This window comes from Rhinolophus ferrumequinum, chromosome 6, assembly GCF_004115265.2.
Source record: "Rhinolophus ferrumequinum isolate MPI-CBG mRhiFer1 chromosome 6, mRhiFer1_v1.p, whole genome shotgun sequence".
NCBI lineage: Eukaryota > Metazoa > Chordata > Mammalia > Chiroptera > Rhinolophidae > Rhinolophus > Rhinolophus ferrumequinum.
In genome coordinates, this window is record NC_046289.1 from 40,573,588 (window position 1) to 40,598,458 (window position 24,871).

The window sequence follows — 24,871 nt, forward strand, 5'->3', positions numbered from 1 at the left end:
GTGTGGGGACAGAGACCCAAAAAGCAGTTTCCAGGCTCTTGGCCTCACATAGAAAGGTGCTGGCTCAGGTAGTAAATGGCCATCGACTGCGATCAAATGGCCATCAGCTGTGGCTAGTTGGCCATCAGCTGTAACCAGTGAGCCATTGGGCACTAATATAACTGCTGTGGCTAGGCTAGCAAAAAAGGGGGAGCTAGCAAGAAGATGGTGGCTGATTCTGCAAGCGGCACAGTGAGGGTTGAGAATTGTGTTGCTCCTGTTTCCTGTGTCTCCAACCCAGCCGCCAGCGAGAGTATAGTGGTGTGACTCCCCTACCTATGGCTCCGTGGGTGTTCCTTTTTGGCCTCACCATATCCTGCGTTCTTGTGTGGGGAGCGGGACCAGAGACCCCGCCTGACACCCCGCACGACACATGGCATAGTCGGCAGGGTCCCCTGCATGACACATGGCGCAGCGAGCAGGGTACGGTGTCGGCCAAAGCTCCCCGAAGGGCGGTGGAGCAGTTTGTTCATATGAACACTCAGTTGCAGGAAGACCAGGAGGAGCAGCTGCCTGAGAGCTGGACCCCTGTGGAGGGGTGGGAAGACATCCAGGGTTCCCCAACCAGCAGAGGCTGGAGAAAGCGAAGGTTGTTGCAGCCCCGTGGGCTGGGAAGTGCTTGCTGAGACAGCCCGAATGCAGGACTTGTAGTCCCAGGAGGAAACACTTGCTGAGTCCTCCGTGGGAGCTGAGGGTGAGGTCAAGGTCATCCCTCACCCCCAGGACAGCCCTGGCGAATGACTATGGACTATGGGGAATTGCCTTCCATCCCTAATTTAATGGACAGCTTGACTATTTGTTTGGGAACATACCACCATGTAGTGGAACTGGCGGATGTTTGCTATTGTGTCTTGACTGGCCGCCATCGAGAATATGTAAGCACCTTGACTGTGAGCCGCTGTTGTTCCAGCACGGTACCCTGAGAGGCCCAGAGAGAGTGGCAGTGCCCTGAGAGCCCTGGCTGAGTCCAGGAAGTCTGGCTGTGCCCAGAGAGAGTGGCAGTGCCCTGAGAGGCCATCGTGTGCCCGGGGAGACTAGTGGTACCCTAAGAAGTCCAGGAAGTCTGGCTGTGCCCAGAAATACTGGTGGTGCCCTGAGAAACCCTGGCTGTGACTAGAGAGCTTGGCTGTGTCCAGGAAATAGCATTCACCTCCAGGCTCCTCGCACAGGGCCCCTCGCGGAAGACGCTTGTCGCGTAGATTGTGAGGCGAGAGCCTGTAGTGGTGGAGTGTGGGGACAGAGACCCAAAAAGCAGTTTCCAGGCTCTCGGCCTCACATAGAAAGGTGCTGGCTCAGGTAGTAAATGGCCATCGACTGCAATCAAATGGCCATCAGCTGTGGCTAGTTGGCTATCAGCTGTAACCAGTGAGCCATTGGGCACTAATATAACTGCCGTGGCTAGGCTAGCAAAAAAAAAGGGGGAGCTAGCAAGAAGATGGTGGCTGATTCTACAAGCGGCACAGTGAGAGTTGGGAATTGTGTTGCTCCTGTTTCCTGTGTCTCCAACCCAGCCGCCAGCGAGAGTATAGAGATATGACTCCCCTACCTATGGCTCTGTGGGTGTTCCTTTTTGGCCTCACCATGTCCTGCGTTCTTATGTGGGGAGTGGGACCAGAGACCCCGCCTGACACCCCGCACGACAGAGTGTATGTTCTTAAGTGCTACTGCCAGAAATTCTGAATTAGTGCAGGGTCTGAATTCTGCCTTTTTAATACAGATCCCAGGTGATTCTGAAGCAGGGGGTCCAGGGACCACAGTCCAAGAAATACTGATGTACTGGAGAAATGCACAAACTCCAGTGGCCCCCTTTACAGAGGTTTAAAGATGCTGCTGTCACCGGCACAAGTCCAAGGAGATCCAGCGTTGCCTTCTTTACTAACAGGGTTTATTACTCACTGGCATAATTTGAAGGACATACAGAAGCTTTTCTTGACTAAGAATATCTCTGAGGAGCTTCTGAATCTGGAGTTCTAAGCATTTATCTTCTCCAGTACTCCTTTTAAATCATGAACAGCTTATGGAGAATAGCACTCTGTGTTCTTTTTGTTCTTTTTTTTTAAAAAGGAAAACTCCCCATGTGGCATACTCACAATATGTTAGAGTGTAAATGCCGCTCATCTGTCTTCATGGTCCAGCCTGCCAGACCTCTGGACTCTACCCCATCATCTCCCTGTGTCCCCAAGCCCTGTACTTGAGACGTAGAGACCAGGGAGAAAGGCTTTTAAAGAGCCTCATGTGAGTTTTTCCTTCCTTAGGGCACCTCTATTTACACACCCTACAGAAAAATCAATGGATGCCTATTTCTGCATCCTTCCTGTGATGCGTTATCATACTTCTCAAATTAACCCATGGGTGAGATGGTCCATAGGCGTTCGCGATGAAATTGACTGCATATGAAATGAGTCTGAAAATTCCATTTATTAAAACAAATACATGGTCCATGTGGGATGAAAATGTGCACATCACATTCAGGTGTTCCTGTTCTAACGTTTCTGGATTTCCTTCTCTTTGAAAGACACACTCCATAGATCTTGTATAGGAAAAACATTAACAATTTTTGGGCTGGGAAAACATTAATGTATATGTAACAATCCACCATTGCCAGGAGCAGCTAGAAGCAAATTAAAAAAAAAAAAAGTACATAAATTCCCTAAGACAGCATGCGCAATTTCTCAAAATTCCAGTTGTGAAAGAGTGTATGGAGAAATGGTTTTGACTTTTTCTTGGGAAGCAATCTCTTTCAAATATTGCAACATTCGCCTCAGATAAAAGTACTTATTTGCAACCTCTGATTTAAATGAAATAGTATTAGATTTAAAATTGAAAACAAAAACAACAACAAAAACTAGAGTTAATATTGAGAATGATGTGACGTTTATTTTTATAAATATAAGGGTTATGTTTACTGTTTAACTAATTTTATGGCAGATTTCATTACTACCCAGTACATCAGACACAGAAATTAGGGCCTTGAATAGTTAAACTAAGTGTTCCTATTAGTTAACCCTCAAGATAAAATTATGCTGGTGAAAATGATTATTGAATTTCTAAAAGAATTAAAGCTCTTCAGAGGCATAAGTAATCAAAAAAAGCTTTTTTTCCCCTTAATCAGTAAAGATATCAATAAGCCAAAACTCATATAAAGGCTCTGGCATTATAATTCCTTACCATAGGACATGAAATTATGAAAAAAAGGAGCCAAAACCTTTTCCTTCAACTTAATTTCAGATGGGCTATATATTTACTGCTTTCTCTCTCCTTTATTAAACAAGGTCACATTAAGTTTGGAATTTCTTTAGCTTTTAATTACCAGAGCACTATTATGGTGTTTTCTCAAGTTTTATTCCATTTTCATTGCTCCAAATATCTAGATTTATATGAAAATATAAAGAGTCCTTTTGAGAAAAACAAACGGTGTGGATTATGAAAATCATCAGGGTCTTATAATGACGTCTTAGTTATTACACCAAAGTTAGTTAAACACCAAAGAGTGTTTATTCACAGTTGTTTTAATGTGACCACATGTTCAATTCATATTTTGGCTCATTTAGAAAAATGGATATGGTTTTAGCTCGTTCCACAGTATTACTAAGCTAATGGTACAATACTGTAGTTTAATAAATACTGTCAGTGTTTTTCCCCTCTAAATCTTTATCTGTGTCCCACTGACTGTAACAAAATTTCAAAGTTTAAACAGAACAGAAATATCTGGTTATAGAAGGGCATTCATACATTTCACAAATATTTCAGTATTTGCTCTCCCACCCCACCCCACCTCAGGCATGAGCTTTAATTGGATGCATTCATTCTTTTACCAGCATGCCCATTAAAGGAGCTAAGGAAAATATTTACCAAGTCTGTTTCAAAATCTGTCCTTGGCATATTAAGAATTTTTATTGTCTCTTTTCTTCCCTCTTCATCCCTTTTTGTTTCTTTTTAAACAGGAGGAAGGAAAAAGAAGAGAATAAAATTAATTTGGAAACAGTCTTTGGGATTTCAAAACAAACAAAATGTAAGAGAGGCCCTCTTTTGCCTGGGAATGTCGCAGAAAAAAAGTAACAGAGGCTTTCAGGGCCTCCCATTACTGATAGAGGCTAGGGCTGCAATGAAAAATCATTTTCAGTATCACTTCTTGGGAAAAGAGAGCTCTAGCTACAAGGGAGCTGTAAATAAAGACTGAAAGATTCTATCAAACAAGATGGAGAACACTAGCTAAGAAAAGATTCTATTGAAAAAAAAAATTGGTGACACATAAAGACCATCTCAGTGGAAAAAAACAAAAGCCAGACCCCATCTGGTGGAGTTGGCTCTGCAGGCTATACCTGTCCCCTTCTCCCTGGAAGGCGAATAGCCGGGATTCTGAGAATGGGTCTTCTCTGGTGCCATGGGTTTATTTCTCCTGATCCTTGAACAAACAAGGGCCACATTTTTAAGAAGAGCACAGAAAGCGTTCTTTCAATCTAAAATTTCTGTGACTTAGGGACAGAAGGAATTTGCTCTTAACTCTCTGACAAAAGCACCTCCCAACTCATGTTGAATACTTACTGCTCCTGCGTGATGGTACCTATGCTGTCCTGGATCCTGAATAAAACCTAAATGCTTTGGATTCTGGAAAACATATTGAAGAGGCATTTATACCACTGATAACTAGGAGGTATTTTAGGCATCACTAAGGCTCTGAAGTAATCTCAGTTTTCAAGATACTGAGTTATACTCCTTCCCAGCTTCTTTCTCTCATTCCTATTCCAAACTTTATAGCAAAACAACAAAACTTCTGAATGGATGTAACATAGGGACATTTTCATGCAATATTACTCAAAAATTGTCACAAATATATGAAAGCACCAGTCACAACACATGATTTACTTTTACTTGCAGAATCAAAGCTATCATGTACAAATGTTAGGAATAGTGATAAGAGAACACAGACAACCGGCATTTTTTTGTTTGTTTGTTTGTTTTGTTTTTGTTATTACCATGAGGATAAACCACAGGAAACATCTCCCCAAGGATTTTGGGTGCTCATCCTTGGAGTTCAGTCTCACAGACAAGTCCAGCCTTATCTCTGTACTACTCTAATGGGGAAGGGAGACAGAGGATAGGGGACAGAGGAAAAAGAAAAAGGAAAACAAAGGCACAAAGACTAGACATCAACGCCATTAAACTGAATCGCAGTTACACTGTACAACTCAGCTGATCAAAGGGTATTCTAAAGGCAATATTCATTCCAAGAAGGTCATACACATCTTAGCTCAGTACAGCTGTCTGTTTCAATTTTTATTTTTTAAATATGAAGCAGAAACATAAGGTTTTGGGAGGGAAAGCAGAAAAGAAATGACACCTATTTTTATCTTTACATAGTCCCCTCCTCCAGGCAGTTCTGCTGATATCAGAGCTTTTAATTCAGGCTGTGTATTGGCTTTCATTCTCCTAAAGGGGACCAGTTCTTTAAACATGCATAGCCTGGAGTTTCCAGGATGGTTCTCCTCCCTCTCTTTAAATGCTGTGGACTAGAAAGGCGCCCACTTTGCTAAAAACTCTACATCAGTGTCCCAGGAGCCCCAAGGCTCTTCAGGCTTCTCGTGAAGACTTAAAGGATGGCACAGAAAAACTTCTTCTCCCTAAATGGGTTCTCTGAAGCCGGAACAGGGGTCAGGAGGGGATCTTCCTTGGCATGAGCTTCACAGTAGGCCATCAAGTCTGCAGCTGCCTTAGATACCTGGAAAGGAAGAAAACAACAACCGCAACTTTAGATGAGGCACTGATGCAGGTGCAGTCAGTTAAGGCCTAGGGTTTGGTGTCCAACTGCCCTCAAGAATTCAGGTTCAAATCCTAACTCCACCATGTACTAGTTTGAGGTAAAGTGAAGCAAGATACTCAACCTCCATAAGCCTCTGTTCCCTCATCTGCAAAGAAGGGAGTTGATGATCTTGACCTTACAAGATTATTGCAAGCAGGTCCAAGACTAGGGTGAGGGGAATAAGGCACTTAAGGCACAAAATTGAAGGAGATGCTCAAGGTCAGGGTCATGCATATATCAACTCTGCATCTGTTCAGCCCTGAGAGAGGGTTATCCAATTTATCGGCATATCATTGCTCACAATATTCTCTTATCCCTCTTAGTGGTGTTTCCGTAGTATCAGTTGTAATGTCTCTTCTTTCATTTCTGATTTTACTTATTTGAGTCGTCTCTCTTTTATTAGTCTAGCTAAAAGTTTGTCAATTTTGTTTATCTCTTCAAAAAATCAGCTCTTAGTTTCATTGACCTTTTCTATGGTTTTTCTGGTCTCTATGTCATTTATTTTTGTTCTGATCTTTGTTATTTCCTTCCTTCTGCTAATTTTGTGCTTAATCTCTTCTTTTAAAGTGTCTTGAGGCATAAAGGTAGGTTATTTTAGATCTTTTTTTCCCTTAATGTAGGCATTTATCACTGTAAACTTTCCTCTTAGAACTGCTTTTGCTGCATCCCATAAGTTTTGGTGTGTTTTGTTTCCATTTTTTTCCCTTTGTTTCAAGATATTTTTTGATTTCCCTTTTTATTTCTTCTTGATCCATTGGCTGATTATTCAGGAGTATGTTGCCTAATTTCCACATACTTGTGAATTTTCCAGTTTTCCTCCTGTTATTGATTTCTATTATAATTTCATACCATTGTGATTGGAAAGATTCTTGGTATGATTTCAATCATCTTAAATTTGCTAAGACTTGTTTTGTGACCTATCATTTGACCTATCCTGGGGAATGTTCTGTGTGTATTTGAGAAGAATGTGTATTTTGCTGCTGTTGGATTAAATGTTCTGTATATGTTTGTTAGGTTCATTTGGTATAAAGTACAGTTAAGTTCAAGTCCAATGTTTCCTCATTGATTTTCTGTCTGGATGATATATCCATAGTTGAAAGTGGGATATTGAAGTCCCCTACTATTATTGTACTGTTGTCTATTTCTCCCTTCAGGTCTGTTAATATTTGCTTAATACATAGAAGTTCTCCTATATTGGGTTCATACATATTTATAATTGCTATATCCTCTTGATGAATTGACACCTTTATCAATATATTAATATAATGACCTTCTTTGTCTCTTGCTGTTGTTTTTGGCTTAAAGTCTCACTCTTTAATAGGCATTACATTGCTTATAAAAATATTTTTATTCTGTTCCTATTTTGTTCCAGATATTGACTTAAGTTTTCTCTTTTGATCTATACAATAATCCTGAGGTAGAAACTGTTATCCCCCTTTTATGAAAAATTAAAGGCTCAGCACATTGCATGAGTTGAAAAATTAAGGCTCAGCACATTGCATGAGTTGTTCAATGTCATATAGCAAAGTAAACAGAAGAAAAATATCTTGAGCCCCAATGTTTTGCCATTAAGACACAGCCATCTACACACAAACTACTCAAATGCAGGGCTAGTTCCAAATGTTGATTAAAATTCTTTGTGCATCTTTATGAAATGCTACTATGACAGAATGAAAGGAAACAGCCTGTTCTTGTCTTAGCTCCTCTAAATGAAAGCAAAGGACAGACTTTCAGAATCTTGATTACTTTTTTTGTGGTTTTTACTTGTTTGAGCCATAGTCATTATTACACCAAATAGGAGCTTAGCTGTAAGCAGCAGAGACTGGGCAGTGGTGATATCCAAAATTCACTTATTAAGAAGAGATCCAGCACCATCATTACTCATTTGCAATGCTCACACACAAATATGTGGCAGAAATTTTCAAAATCTTTTTATGAAACAGAAAGTGCTATCCTGGATAAAATTAATAGCTTAGAATTGCTCATATCTTAGATTGGAATGCTTGATTCTGAATGATTTCCTTCTCAAAATATATTATGTGTTTTATCTTGTTTCCTCAACTAGATTGCAATCTCTTATGAGTGATAGTCCAAAACAATGTCAGAATCCTAGCAGTAATTAGAATAATTGCTAATATTTACTGGCCTTGGTAAGGGTCAGAACTGTGCTAGCTACTTTACATACGGTATATTATCTAATTCTTACAACAATATTATGGGTCACAAGCTATTATTATCTTCATCTTTAATATGTGAAGTTGAGGTTTCATTAGGTAAATGTTTGTCCTAAGTCCCGCAGCCTGTGAGTGTCTGAGTCATGGTCTCAGTGTCGCTGACTTAGTCTTTATGAAGTCTCTACCTTTCTAACCCATAGCTTCCATCCTTGTCCCGTACCTTACAATGATTCACAGCAATAATCTGCCTGGCAAATCTTACTTTCTGACTATTCCTGCTAACATTTTGTACACAACTTCTTTCAGATTTTACATCCCCATGCCTAATTCTTCCATGAAGATTTTCCCACTAACTAGGCAATCTCTCCATTTTCAGTCCTTGATTCTTTCAAAAACATCTCAAATTTGTCCTCTACTGCCATCTCTATTACTACTATACCAATTCAAGCCTCTACCTTCTTTCTCCATGATTACTGAAATAACGTCTTAAGTTAGAATTCCCAAGGGACCTGCTATAGACTGAATGTTTGTGTCTCCCCAGAATTATATGTTGAAATCCTAATCACCAGTGTGATGGTATTTGGAAGTGGAACCTTTGGGAGGTGATTAGCTCATGAAAGCAGAGCCCCTCTAAATGGGATTAGCGCCCTTATAAAAGAGACCCCAGAGAGCTCCCTTGCCCCTTCTACCATGTGAATTTATAGTGAAAATATAGCCTTCTATATCCATGAAGCAGGCCCTTATCAGACACCAAATCTGCTGGCACCTTCATCTTGGACTTTCAGTTTCCAGAACTGTGAGAAACGCATTTCTATTGTTTACAAGCCATGTAGTCTATGGTATTCTGTAATAGCAGTTCAAACAGACTGAGACAGGACCTGTGGGTAGAATTCAGGGGGTGGTCTGTGAACTACAATGATAAAAATATTACATCTTTACTTTCACTAACCTCAAATGGAAATTTATTTCCATTATAGATTTTGGCAATACACCAACATACTACAATAGCATTAGCAGTTTCTATGACTTAGTAACCAACAGAAATCAGATATTTTCCATCATATTACAGTTATTGCAAATATCATATTTCATTTATGTTGATCCACTATAATTATAGACCCACTACTAGATCGTATATAATCAGTTAATAAAGGGGTACACATATATCATAAATGTTTTTCTAAAAAAAAATTCTGATGAACTATGTTTCAATATAATTAGTTTCCTTTGTGATTCAAACATATTATTCTGAGGAGACCATATTCTTCAACAGGCAGCCAAACAGTTTAAGGGCACAAAAAAGTTTAAGAATCTCAATTCTAAATGACTTTTGTACTTTTACAACTGTGCCAGGAGTAGCATTCTCCATACTGCAGTTATGAAAAATATTTTAAAAATATAAATGAGCTCATATCACTCTCCTGTTTAAAACTTTCACTAGCTTCCCATTATACTTTGTAGAAAACCAAAACATCATAAAACATCCTGTGGATCCTTCCTGCTGTGGGCCTGCCCGTCGCTCCATTTCATGCTGTGGCATTCTTCCCTCCCCACCCATGTGTCCTCTAATTTTTTGAAATCTCCAAGCCTCAAAGCTTCACACATACAACTCCCTGGAAACATTCTTATCTCCATGGCCTCAACAGGCTGTCTTTTTCTCTTCCTTCAGGACTCAGCTGAAGTGCTGCCTCTTTGTAGAGTCTTTACCGACCACTTTATCCAATAATGACTTTCCTCATGATTCTCTCTCAGAGCACACCATTCTTTTCCTTCACGGAAAAAAGCTTATCATAGTTTATAATTATGACCTTTGGTTGTTTATTTGCTGTTTGATGTTTAAGCACTATGCTCTATGAAGGCAGGAACCATATCTGTTTTATTCACCACTGAATAATCAGTGCCCAGCACAGAGTAAACCCTCAAATAATTGCTGAAGGAGTTCTCAAACATAATCTTATTTAACAAATATCCCACTAAAATAATATTTAGTGAGTCCCTAATATGCTAGGCACAGTTTCTGGAGGCTTGGAATAATTAGGGAAAAAAGTCACACAAAGATTCCTGTCCTTGTGTAACTTATATAGTGTTGTAGACTTCCAATTCTGGAGCCACAGGGACCAATTAAACCTTCCTGCTATAACTTAAAAATTGGACAAAACATATGAACAAATGTTTTTTTAAATGTTATACAATAGGACAATGATCCCTGAGAGAATGGAGACAAGATAAGTTTTACGATGGCCAAAGCCTACTGCCTAAAAAGGGTTTCCAGGCCAAGGCACAGGTAGTGAGTACCTAAACAGAGTTGAAGAATGTCACTGAGTTGAGGTGAAAGTAACAGGGAAGAAAGAGCTACAGAGAGAGAGAGTGCATACACATGCTCTGGAAGCCTCCTGAGGATTCCTTTGAGTCTTTAGCTGAATACTGATAAGTACATGTGTCGCAGAGGACTGTTGGATGCTGTGCAAAAAATTTCAGAAAGGATCAAGTGAAACACTCCCTGATGAGCACACAGGCCACAATAGTTGGTGTCCCCATAGGCCAGAGTAGAAAAACTTCATAATTGAGGTTTGAGTAGAGTCCTAAAAAGGGTATTGCTTCAGTAGTGGTGCCAAATAGGCCTAAGTTAAAGGCTGTTGTGGACTCACCTATCAAAGTTGAAAAGTAAGCCTTGAATAGATCAAAATGTTCCAAGTAACTTAACTTCATCCCAGAACAAAATTAAAATTTATGGCAATACAATATTCAAAGGAATATAAAAAATTCCAGCATACCACAAGATAAAATTCACAATTTCTAGAATTAAAAAGAAAAGCCAGGCATGAAATAAGTAGGAAAAAAAATCTCTCCCATAATGAGAATAAAAACTAATAAAAAAAGATCCAGAATTGATACAGATGATAAAATTAGTAGATATGGATAAAGTTAAAATAGCTATTGTAAATATTGTTCATATAATCAAAAAGATAGAGAAAAGCAAACATGATAAAAGGAGACCTGGAAGATATTAAAAAGGCCCAAATCGGGGTGGCTGGTTGGCTCAGTGGTTGGAGCACAGTGCTCATAACACCAAGTTCGTTGGTTTCATTCCCACATGGACCAGTGAGAAACATGGTTTGAGCTTGGAGCTGAGCCACTGGTGGGCAGCTGGTTGGCCCAATGGTTAGAGTGCAGTACTCATAACACCAAGATTGCCAGTTTGATTCCGACATAGGCCAGTGAGCTGCACCCTCCACAGCTAGATTGAAAAAACAAACAAACAAACAAAAAAACGAGATGAAGCTGATGGGTCTGGGAAAAAACACACTGTTCCACAATATTCTCCAATAAAAATTAAAAAAAAAAAAAAAGACCTATATCAAATCTCTGGGAGAAAAAAAATACACTACATGGAATTAGCAGCAGATTAGATACTGCAGAAGATTAGTAAACTTGAAGATATAAAAGAAACTCTCCAAAATGAAGCAGAGAGAAAACAGACTGTAAAAAAAAAAAAAAAAAAAGTGAACAGAGGACAATGAGCTATGAGACAACTTCAAGTGATGTGATATATACCGGGGTTGTCAAAAAAAATGTATACAAGTGGACACTTAGGTCAACGTTGCTCAAGCAGTAGTTCGCTGTAATCAGAAGTGTCTGGACGCTGATGGTAACCACTTGAGCACCTCTTGTAATTGCAGAAGTCAAACGTGATTTGTAATTCATTTTTTGTTATCGGCATATATTGAGTATTACAATTTTAGTAGTTTTTTCCTTTCTTCAACTGTATGTACATTTTTTTGGCACCCTCTGTATATTTGAAGTCTCTGAAGGAGAGGAGAGAGATAGTGGCTGGAGGAGAGGGGAAAAAAGTATTTTAAGACATAATGGTGGAAAAATTCCAAATTTAATGAAAACTACAAACCCACAGTTTCAAGTACCTCAACAAACCCCAAATGAAGAAATATGACTCAAACTACTCCAAAGCACAGCATAATTAACTTGCTTATATAGCATTTCAGTGGGAGAATAAAGAGAACAGAAAATGAGACATAATAAATTGCTGCTATAGGTAATGTTAGAAGGTAGTAAGTTTTTGTATGAAAAAGCAGGGCGAAAGGGATTGAAAGTGGGTGTACTGGGGAGATAGTGGTAGGGAACAGGTTGCAATAGTTAGGCTTAGTTGAGAAAGTAATCAATCTTTGGGTAAAATATTACAGAATGAAACTACTAGTAAGAAATGGGGCATCACCAGACTTATATTTTAAAGGAGCACTCTTCATGCTGTGTTGAGAACGGAAAACCTACAGGAGTCACGGGGTAGAAGCAGAGACTATCCTGGAGACTACTGTTGATCCAAGTGAGAGGTGATGGTGGTTCGTAATAGAGCAATAGCGGCAGAGGGGTACGTAGTCATTTAATTCTAGATAAACAGCATTTGCATGTTTGATCACCGAGATTTTCTGATGGATTAGAGGTAGAGTGTGATTAAAAAAGAAACATTAAGTAATAGAGCTTCTAAGTTTTTGGACCGAGCAAATGGAAAGATAACGTTGGCATCATGTCAGTTGGTTAAGGCTTCAGGGAGAGGTGTTTGCGGGGAAGATCAGGAATTCAGTTTTAGACAGGTTGAAATCAAAACATCTATCAGTGAGATATACAATGCTGCAGTTTGGGAGGAGAGAGCAAGACTAGAGCTGTAAATTTGGGAATTGAGACCATGTAGATGGTACAAAAGCCTTGGGAATTAATATCACACCAACGGAGTAAATTTAGATAAAAAAGAGAAGACCAAGTACTGAGGCCTGGAACACTTATGAAAGAAGTTGGCGGAGCCTAAGAGGCACCAGCAAATGAAATTTAAAAGGAGTAGCCTGCAAGAGGGGCGAGTACTGAGAGCTACCTGAAGAAAGCGCTTCGAGGAATAAAGAGACATCATCCATGTCAAATGCTGCGATAAGTCAAGTGAGATGAAAACTGAAAATTGGTCATTAGATTGAGCAATTTGGAGTCACTGGTGAACTTGATGAGAAAAGCTTCCGTGGGATGATAGGAATAAAAGCCTCACTGGAATGGGTTTTAGGAATAAATGGGGCCTCCTCCTCCTTCTTCCTGAACAATTCAATCTTACAGGCATTAGGTAGGACCAAGCAAGGTAGGTTTCCACATCAGGTCAGAGGCAAGGGGCAGCCCAGTGAGGGTTGTGGGAGTTTCGGTGGGATGTGAAGGCATCATGTCGGGAGGAGAGGTGGTGGAGTAGGAGCTTCGTTCTTACAGGGAGTTAATGAAATAAGGATAAGAGGATCCAGGTTCTTCTTCAGTGAAGGGAGTTACAAATACAAAAAGTAGAAAGGTGGGATGAACCCTGTGGTGTAGGGTAGGACCTGGTGGTGTTGATGTAAACTCACGGTTACCTATACACATACAGACAGACAAATCAAATAGATGTGGGGGCTGGGTGGCTCAGTTGGTTAGAACACAAGCTCTGAACAACAGGGTTGCTGGTTCGATTCCCACATAGGCCAGTGAGCTGTGCCCTCCACAACTAGATTGAAGGAAAATGACTTGGAGCTTATGGGCCCTGGAGAAATACACTGTTCCCCAATATTCCCCAATAAAATTTAAGAAAAAAATGGTTAAGCTGGTAAATTAAAAAAAAAAAAAATCAATATAGATGCAAAAGAGTATGTGTGTGTATGTGTGTGTGTGTGTGTGTGTGTGTGTGTGTGTGTGTTCGTTCTCTAGCTCTGCCTACTGAGAAGAACTACCGTGTTTCTCCAAAAATAAGACTTAGCTGGACAATCAGCTCTAATGCGTCTTTTGGAGCAAAAATTAGTATAAGATCCGGTCTTATTTACTATAAGACCAGGTCTTTAATATAATGTAATATAATGTAATGTAATAGAATACCGGGTCTTCTATTAATTTTTGCTCCAGAAGACGCATTAGAGCTGATGTCCGGCTAGGTCTCATTTTCGGGGAAACACAGTAGGAGCATCAACACTTCAGCAATGAGCAATCTAACATCCAGATCTTGATTTCTAAATGTCACTCTCAAAGGAACTAGTGCTCTTTGGAGAAAAAGATGAGTCCAGGGCTGGGCAAGAAAATAACAAGAGGATCCTAGAACATCTTCTTGTGTCCAAAACTAAGGAAACACTCAAAGAATGATGGAGGCTGTCAAAACAACACAACAGCCAGCTTTTTAGTCTGTTCCAATTTAAACATCAAAATAAATGATGACACTAGCAGATTATAAGCTACATATCAATATAATTCAATAAATATAAAAAAGAATGTTTACTCTCAAATCGTTCAGGGGAAAACAAAATTCTTTGCACTGTACTTGCAACACTCCTGTACCTTTGAGATTATTTCCAGAGTAAAAATAATTTTCCCAAAAGAAAGGGAAATTAGAGACACTGAATACAGACAACGTTTTCAAGAAGTTATGCTGCACAGCAGAGCAAACAAATGAGGCAGTTGTTGGAAGAGAAAGCAGGGGACTCAAGAGGAAAAGTGTAAATTTTATTTAAGATGGAGAAATAACACCAGGCTTGTATGCTGATGGAAATGATGAAATAGAGAACAAAGACTGATGATTCAGGACCGGCAGGTGGTTGGGGTGAACAGCTGTGGAGCATGTCCTTGATTACGGAGGGGAAACTAATGTGCCAGTGAAGGAATTTACTTGTAATAACGGCAAGGATCTCCCCAGATTGACAACTGCTGAAACCCAGTGATCCAACAGCCTCACCAAACCAGACTGGGGTTGAGAACCAGGGAGTAAAGGGAGGGAGACTCTAGACATTCCCAATAAAGGCCACCAGACTGTGATTGCAGGCTATGAAAAAAAGGAACCTACTCTAGGCAGACACCCTGACAGTTCTGAAAGAAGCAGTTGTCTGTAAGGATAAAAATCAGACCCAAGAATTTAAACAGTGTGCAAGGATATAGCTCCGTCTTCATTACATCCTGAAATTGAGACACATATTTTTTTTAAGATAACCTCAAATTATCTAATTCCACCCAACTCTATCTTTTGAATCACATCTTAAAATTGATGTCACAAAATGCTTGCGAGCCATCAGGCAAAGAAGTAAGCACTGACAGGTTGTCATTGCTTATGCACGTAGGACAATGCCTGTGCATTAAAGATATCAATCATTCAATCAGTCTTTCAGGTAAGTTGCTGGCATTAATGGAGCCATCCAGGATGACAACTTTAATTTGTTGCTTAAAACGACATCAAAGATTACACTGGGATGGAGGCTTGAAATGGGAAGTTATAGTGAACATCGAACATTGCCGGTCACAGGCTGGGCAATAAAGTTGAAGGCAAAAGAAACTGCCGAACCTTTGGGAAGAGATCATTTCATTTTCAAACCAGGGCAGATTGGTCTAACATTTGTTTAGAAAGATCTTTACTGACGTCAAAAGCTGTCAGCTACTTTAAAGCTTTATTTTTCTTTGAATCACTAATAGAGGATGCCTAAAAACATGTACACACATTTTAAGAAAGGAAAACTGTATTAACATTGTAATACTTAATATATACCGATAACAAAAGATGAATACAAGTCATGTTTGAATTCTGGAATTACAAGAGGTTCTCAGGGTGGTTACCATCAGCGTCCAGACACTTCTGAATACGGTGAACCACTGCTTGAGCAACATTGACCAAAGTGTCCACTTGTATACATTTTTTGGCACCCCTGGTATGTAATTCAAGTAAGGGAAAACTTAAACATCTAGCTTAAGGGCTAACAAATGCAAGGAAAAAACCCCTCAGTATTTTTTGCTGTGCCTTGGAATTCTATTGAAAATAACAGAGGTGCTATGGGGAGCAAGATAATGAACATAGGACTGGAGAGCAGCAAGTCACCAGGATGCCCACGTCCCCAAGCAGTCCCGCATCACTGCCGGTGGCCAAAGGTGAGCCTCATGGATCTTTCCACTGTGATTGTGAAGAACATCCAGGATCAAACTGTGACTATGATACTAGAGAAATTATAATTGTATAGATAAATATGTACTATTTTTATTTGTCACTTAATGTGTGAGCATTCTAAGTAGGCTTCTTTCTCGCTTCTCCAAGGTGATATTAAATTGATGGTATATATCAATAGGATATTTTTAAAAGGAAATAAGAATAATTAATTTTCAAAAACAATAGTCATCAAGAAAAGTACCTTATATGTAATTTATCCTACTTAATAAAAGAAGAAAGACTTCGGAATTGTCATCCAAAATAGTTATATTTTTAAGAAGGGAGACATCATCTGACCTGAAAATTAGGCGATTAAGAAAAATTCATTTCCCAGAGATTTTAAACTATCAAGGCTTTACAGTATTACTTCTCTAGCTCCTGGGTACAATGCATAAGGCTAAGCATGTACTTGGTACTTAACAAATATCTATAAATTTAAAAAATATACCAACTCTCATAAAAATGACGTTTTATGCTCAATTATTAATGTACAACTAAGTTAAATGTTAACTTTTTGCTTCATTTTTAGCAAATCAAATGAATTAGAAATGGCCATCTTTGAACACAGCCCTTTCCTCTATACGTCCTTTGATATACTGTGCTAATTTTATTATCCCTCAAAATATTCTCAATTGGCCTATAAGGAGGCTTGCATCTCCTTTTGCCTAATAAACTGAATGCACGTATTTTCAGAGAAAGAATGTTAAAACTTTCAATTTCAATTCTGGAAAAATACTGGGAAAGTCCCAGACCTAAGATATATGTCCCCTCTTTAATATCAAGCATGATATCTAACTGGCCCATTTCTCAGTACAGCTTTCCGTTAAGTTGAGTTCCAATTTATCATGAGTCAATCATCAGAAAGATGATTTAGTCATTAGAAATGTTACTATTTGGTTCAATAATTTACACATATTTGCCAGTTATGAAAATCAGTCTGTTCTTTTTATGTTGAACTGTTTTAAAAAAGAAGATACACTATAAATGCTGGCTACTTATAATCATACACAATACATATAGACTTTACTTATCCTGATTCAATTCTGCTCTTTTTAATATTTCATTAAATTTTCTCCTATTAGCACAGCTTTATTTAGCCAGTTACCTTAATCTTTGAAATTTCCCAAACCATAAATGTAATTGGAAATGTCATGTAGAATATAATCCCTAACGTCTTATAATATGACACTCTTAGTACGTGAACTTAAAGCTCCCAGTAAAAGAAGTGTTTCCCGAATGCCTGCACACCTCAGCACCATGAAGGATGCAAAGAAGTAGATGATACTGTCTTTGACTTTGAGGATTATATAGTCTACTTGAAAAAAATGTATCTGGTAAGGGTAAAATTTAATTAGTAAATTGATTAGTTAATATAGTCAGAATGGTAAAAAAGATTCATGGACAAGTGGGGATTTGAGCTGAGCCCCTAACAGAGGAGTACGATTTGGACAGTGCCTTAGTCTATTCAGGCTTGCTATAACAAATACCATAGCCTGGGTGGCTTATAAACAACAAAATTTATTTCTCATAGTTCTGGAGGTGGGGAAGTCCAAGAGCAAGGGGCTGGCAGATTTGGTGTCTGGTGAGGCCCTGCTTCATGGTTCATAGATGGTCATCTTATCACTGTGTCCTTACATGGTGGAAGGGGAAAGGCATCTCCCTGGTGTCTCTTTTAAAAAAGAGCACTAACTGCTCTCATGACCTATTCACCTTCCAAGGCCCCACCTCCAAATACCATCACGCTGGGGAATAGGATTTCAACATACAAACATTCAGTTTATGATAGAAAGAAAAAGAAAAAGGGGGAAAGGTGTTCTCATTGAGGGACCAAAGAGGCTGGAATAACCAAAGAGGCTGGAATTTGCACAACATATTCTTGGGATGGTAAGAAGAGCCAGTTGGAAAGGTCTATTGGGAACATTTGGGAGAAAGAAAAATAAGTTTGACATTTTTGTGTAGGGTTAATTTATGGAGCATCCAATTTGTAAAGAAGCAATCATTTCACCTATGCTTCTGGTCTTAGTTTTCTTTTGCTCTCATTATTATCTACATTATTTTTTATGATGTTAACAACACCCTTTGTCAAAGAGCATCTTCCCAGCTTACAGTGATTCCTCCCCCTCCTTAAATATCTATCCCCTTCCCATGCACATGAATGGGTTAATTCTAGGAGCCATGTTTGTACAATGTTGTTCAATTCTAATGTCAGTTGATTGCAGCTGCAGATGGCTCATTCTTGCTAGAACAGAGATGCCAATCTAGGAATATGGAATTGAGATTAAAAGGGATTGAATCAATCTCTCTCTTCTTCATGGACCTGGGACTGTGAATGTGATTCTGGGAGCCCTGGGAGCCATCTTATGTCTGCCACATGGGATAGGCAGCCGAAAAATCTTTTCTTCCTCAGAAAAGAAAGAGGCAGACACACAAAGAGAAGCAGAGACATGTAACAGGGTACTCACAGTTCCTGATGGCCTTCTAGTTCTCACTTTCACTGCTTACCCAGCTACATTTCTGCTCTTGGAATCTGAAACACCCTGTATTTTTTACAATCAATCTCCTCTTTCTGCTTAAGCTAGCTTGGGTTAGGGACCTCTTATTAGAAACCCAAAGACTCCTAACATAAGTAACGAGTAATAGGTTTATTGAAGTCATGCTGTCCTTTACTTTTATACATGCTCTCTCAACTTGTGCTCTCGAAACAAGCTTTCTTTCATTCACCTTCGTGTGAGTATACTGCTGCTTCACATATCTGAGTGTCACAGTCTCCATATTCCCCTCGCCACCCCTTCCTAGCTTCCTTTGATTTCTCTTTACTTTCTGTCCCTGAATGATATGCTAACAAAGAAACACAGAAAGGCTGGGAATATAATTTATATATGCCTGAGGCTTATGAACAGATAATGGGTTCATTAGCCCAAATCTCCCAGGATCTATGATGCAAAAAGATAGGAAAACAAGAAGGTTTTAAAAATGAATATGCTATTCAGATCTTTTTACAGTAGGGCTACTCTATGCAACCCAAGTTACTCTAGAGGCCACATTAGGGATAAGGCTGTCCCCTGTTTAAGGGACCATTGACAGCTCCAGTGCCAGCTGTGTCCCCTTACCACCTATTCCCTGTGGCCTAAGCCACAGTAGGCTCTGCCAGATGTATATAAAGCCACTACTACCAGAAATGATGGCTTGAAGAGGTCACTACTCTCACTGGAAAATTACAGCCTGGGAATCTTCAGAGAGAGGCCCTTTCCAGCTGACAGGATTGTGCATGGAAAGTAGGTGGAGAAACCTGAATGCTCAGAAGCATTGAAGGGACTCCTAAAGGCAGATAACCAAGCCCTAAAACAGCTAGCTGACAACTGTGTCAACACAGTCGCACTTTTATCCAACAGCTAAACTAAAATAATCCGACCACTTCACCACAGCATGCCTGCCTGGCTCTGATGTGCAGAACAAATGTTAAAATACAAGCTACAGCTACATTTCCAACAATTTAAGGTCTAATGACGTCAAGAGGGATTCAGAGATTTGAATGTGAAAATCACCTAGGAAGGCAACTCCTTGGTGCTCAGTTGATTAGGCTAATGTTGTCTTTCTTTCAATAGTGATTTATTTGGTCTCTTTACAAGTTGTATACAAAGGGATTCAGGGTGTGATTCAGTTGGCTTCTTTCTGATGATATTTGGTAATTATGCTTCTTAGATATCTTTGGCATCAATGATACATGATACATCTTGTTCATATGTTTTTGTAATCCCTTAGTAGAATAGGAGATTCCAGAGGGCAAGAATCATGTCTTCATCTTTAATCATCCTATAGCTCTAGGATCTAATGAGGTCTAACAACTTAGAAAGCTCTCAATAAAATACTTATTAGATAAATAAATAAATGAACAACCGAAGAGAAAACGGTGAAAATCCAACCTTAGGGAGGAGGGTCTGGAGAAAACTTCCTAAAGGATATAATGATTGATCTGAGTCTTCAAGGAACCATAAATTCATCAAAGTTGGTAAATCAGAAAGTAGAGAGGAGAGTGAATGTTCCAGGCATCTGAAATTCCCATGAAGGGAATTAGAATGTGGGCAAAAGGAAGGGGTGAAGCTGAAGACAGACAGGAGCCAGAAGAACCTTGCATACTCTGCTGAAGAGTTAAAATTTTATAATGTAATATACCACATTATAAAATGAAGAATAAAAATCATATGATCATATCAATAGATGCAGAAAAATCATTTGACAAAATTCAACATCCATTTATGATAAAAACTACTTTCAGCAAAGTGGGGATAGAGGGAACATACCTCAACATAATAAATGCCATATATGACAAACTCACAGCTAACAGTACACTCAACAGTGAAAAGCTGAAAGCTTTTTCTTTAAGATCAGGAACAGGACTTTCACCACTTTTATTCAACACAGTATTGGAAATCTGACCACAGTGATCAGGCAAGAAAAATAAATAAAAGGCACTCAAATTGGAAAGGAGAAGAAGTAAAACTGTCATCATTTGCAGAACATTATACTATCTATAGAGAATCCTACAGATTTCATTAAAAAACTATTAGAACTAACAAATGAATTCAGTAAAGCAGCAGAATATACAATTAATATTTAGAAGTTGGTTGCATTTTTATATACTAATAATGAATTATAAGAAAGAGAAATTAAGAAAATGATACCATTCACAATTACATCAGAAGAATAAAATACCTAAGAATAAATTTAACCAAGGAGGTAAAATACCTGTACTTGGAAAACTGAAAGACAATGAAAAAGCTGAAAGGGATGAAGAAGTACAAATTGCCAGTTATAAAGATAGTCATGGGATGTATGTAAAGTATAACATAGGGAATATAGTCATATATATTGTAATAACTACATATTGTGTCAGATGGGTACCAGACTTATCAAGGTGATCATTTTGTAAGGCAGATAAATATCTAATCACCGTGTTGAACATTTGAAACTAATATAATACTGTATATTAACTGTAATTGAAAAATAAATTTTAAAAAAATTCTAAAGAAAAAAATTGAAGAAGATGCAAATAAATGAAAGGATATACCATGTTCATGGATAGGAAGAATTAATTAACATCATTAAAATGTTCATACTACCCAAAGCAATCTACAGGTTCAATGCAATCCCCATCAAAAATTATCAATGGCATTTTTTGCAGAAGTAGGACTAGCAATCCCCAAATTTACATGGAACCACCAAAGACCCTGAATAGCCACAGGAATCTTGAGAAGAACAAAGTTGAAGGAATCATGCTACCTGATGTCAAAACAGCATGATACTGGCATGAAAACAGACACATAGATCAATGGAACAGAATAGAGAGTCCAGAAGTAAACCTACACTTACATGGTCAGTTAATCTATGACAAAAGAGGCAAGAATATATAATGGGAAAAGACAGTTTTCTCAATAAATGCTGTTGGGAAAACTGGACAGATACACGAAAAGAAAAATGAAACTAGACCACTGTCTTATACCATATAAAAAATAAACTAAAAATGGGTTAGTCTTAAATGTAAGACGCAAACCATAAACACTCCTAGAAGAAAACATAGGCAGTAAACTCTTTGACAGTGCTCTTAGCAATTTTTTTTGGATATGTCTCCTCAGGCAATAGAAACAAAAGAAAAAAAAAACAAATAGAACTACAGAAGCATTGAAGGGACTCCTAAAGGCAGATAACCAAGCCCTAAAACAACTAAAACGTTTTTGCATAGTGAGTGAAATCATCAACAAAATGAAAAGACAACCTATTGAATAGGAGAATACATTTGCCAATGATACATCTGATAAGGGGTTAATATCCAAATACATAAAGAACTCATACAACTTAACACCAAAAAACCAAACAATCTGATTAAAAAATAGGCAGACGACCTGAATAGATATATCTCCAAAGTAGACGTGCAGATGGCCAACAGACATATGAAAAGATGCTCAACATCACTAATCATCAGGGAAATGCAAATTAAAACCTCAATAAGTTATCAGCTCACACATGTCAAATGGCCATCAGCAATAAATCAACAAACAACAAGTGTTGGCAAGAATGTCAACAAAGGGAATGCTTGTGCACTATTGGTAGGATTGCAAATTGGTATGGCTATTATGGAAAACAGTATGGAGGTTCTTCAAAAAATTAAAAATAGAACTACCATCTGACCCAGCAATTCCACTTCTGGGTATTATCCAAAGAAATCGAAAACACTAATTTGAAAAGATATATGGACCCCTATGTTCATTATTATTTACAATATCCAAGATATGAAAGCAACCTAAGTGCTCAACGATAGAAGAATGGATAAAGGAGAGGTGGTACATATATACAATGGAACATTACTCAGCCATAAAAAAGAATGAAATCTAGCCATTTGCAACAACAAGGTTGGACCAAGGGTATCATGCTAAGTGAGATAAGTCAGTCAAAGACAAAGACCATATGATTTCACTTACCTGGGGAATCTAAAAAAACAAAATAAATGCACAAAACAGAAACAAACTCATAGATACAGAGAACAAATTGATGGTCGTCAGATGGGAGGGATGGGTGAAAAAGGTGAAAAGAATTAAGAAGTACAAATTACTAGTTATAAAATAGGCACAGGGATGTAAAGTATAGCATAGGGAATATCATCAATAGTACTGTAATAACTGTGTATGGTGTCATATGAGTACTAGGTTTATTGGGAGGATCACTTTGTAAGTTTGTAAATGTCTAACCTCTATGTTGCACACCTGAAACTAATATAATATTGTATGTCAACTGTAATTGAAAAATAAACTTTAAAAACAGTTTGAATTTTATTTTACAGATGATGGCAATCACAAAAAGATTTTCAGTAGGAGAGGAACATTATGAGATTTTATCATAGAAATTTTTCTTTGGCAGCAATGTGGAAGGTAATTGAGATGGGATTTCAGAGATCAGCTAAAAGCCCCTTGCAGTTACTAGTTCGGGTGAGAAATGATGAAGGTGCGACCTATGGTTGAAAGGTCTATATCTGTCATCTTCCTCCCACTGTCAGCTTTTCATCTCCACCAACACTGTCATATCCTCCTTTAGGAGCCAGGCCTGGGGGTGCTGAGTAGTAACACAAAATACCAACCACAAACACTTTTATCTTAGTTGAGCCACCCCAAAAGGCAAAGTGGGTTTTCCCAGAACGTCCATGGGCAGAACCTACCCCTCCCCATGAAAGAACTGAACTGAATGACTCCTTCTGATGCTACAATCCTTGAGCCACCTCACTTCTCTCAGCAGTTATTATGCCCCCCTGCCACACTGTACTTCGGCAGCACGGGAGTAAAAAAGAAGAGGCAAGGGGGAAAGAGGAGAAGAGGAAGGTGGTAAAAGAGCACGGCAGATAGTGGGAACCCTTTATTTATTTCATTTGTGAATACAGAAAAAGAATGAAAGCTGTTGCAAGAAGAATAGAAGATGTTTACATTTTGTGGCCCGTTACCAGGACTCAAATTTTACAAAGGAGATTTAGGATAGGTGGAAAATTGTCCATGGCTCAGCTTGTTTATGGAGGAACATCAGCTCTCCCTTCAATCTCTAGCACATATCTGAATGGGAATTAAAAGGCTCTAACCCCTTCCCCTCGGCTATACATTGACATTAACTAATAACTAAAATAATATATTCATGCCTGAAGCACACCCCAAGAGATTCTAATTTAGTTGGTCTAGGATATGGTCTTGGAATCAGTCTGCTTACAGAATGTGATTTGAATGTCCAGATGGGCAGAGAAATATTGCTCTGGACCAGGGGTCAGCAAAGTTTTCTGTAAAGTCAGGGAGGAAATATTTTATGATTTCTGGGCCACGTGGTGTTTGTTGCAACTACTCTTCTCTGCTGTTGTAGTATGAAAGTAGCTATAAACAATATGTAAATGAATGAATGCAGCTGTGTTATAATGAAACTTTATTTACAAAAACAGGAAGTAGAATGGACTCATGAACTATAAGCCTTATTGACCCTTACTGTAGAAGCACACTCCAAAGGAGGCTGGATTGTCCAGGTTGCTAAGTCAGGTATGGAGAAAATAGAAAAAAAAATATTGTAGAATGTTCTGGTTTTATTTTAGTAAAATGACATGTGTTTCTGAGTACCATTTCATAAAATTCTTGGGTCTTCTGGGGAAGTGAAGATTCGGTAGTTGACAAAAATTCACTTTATCTATCCTGCAGTAGCTATCTGCTAATAATGACACTGTGTAGGTCAACTTTACATTTAAAATCGGCCAACAATGAGTTAGTTTTTTAAGTCCTGGCTCAATATGATTTAGGCCCAACTTAAGGCAAAGCTATCAGATTCGATCCGGGGAGTGAGAGAAAGAAAGAAAAGAGTTGACTATCAATGTCCATTAAACCTCTATGCTGTTTGACTTCTTGGGGAGACCATGTGTGCTTTTTGTGTTTTGAAGAAAAAAAATCCAATAAAGTATAAAGATGGAAAAAATAATAACCTGCAATGGTGAATTAAAAGGATTAAAAACGAAAGATAGATAAACTTAGAACCTTAATCTGGACAGAAAAAAATTAAAACCCAAATGAGAAGGTCCTTGCAAGGTCAGGGAGGTCGACTGCTGGACTTCTATGTTTTGTGTTCTCTGATTTCCTTGGGTAGAACCCAGTCATGAGCTATGTTTTGCTTTTGTTTTGCTGTTATTGTTTGTTTTTAATTCTACACGGAGAATCAGTTTTAATTTATACTATTGTTTTATGCTGGAGAAATCTAAAGAAGGCAAGATATTACAAAAATAAACTTTGGCCAAATTATTAAGTTTTTCTTCCATCATCACTGGTGTCATCACTCTCTATGGAAAGCGTAGTAAATGATAGTTGGCTGTAAATCGTGCTC

The 24,871-nt window shown here is 38.5% G+C and overlaps 1 protein-coding gene across 5 annotated transcripts in view; it reads right to left on the reverse strand.

Annotated features, from left to right (window-relative positions):
* Window positions 1-2,438: 2,438 nt before the first annotated feature.
* Window positions 2,439-24,871, reverse strand: part of GNG2 (G protein subunit gamma 2) — a 109,680-nt gene continuing 87,247 nt past the window's right edge. For all 5 annotated transcript variants that reach the window (XM_033109067.1, XM_033109066.1, XM_033109065.1 and 2 more), the window contains one exon: window positions 2,439-5,758. In XM_033109067.1, coding sequence (XP_032964958.1) covers window positions 5,630-5,758 — 129 coding nt within the window. In that variant the 3' untranslated portion in view covers window positions 2,439-5,629. The remainder of the gene's footprint in view (window positions 5,759-24,871) is intronic.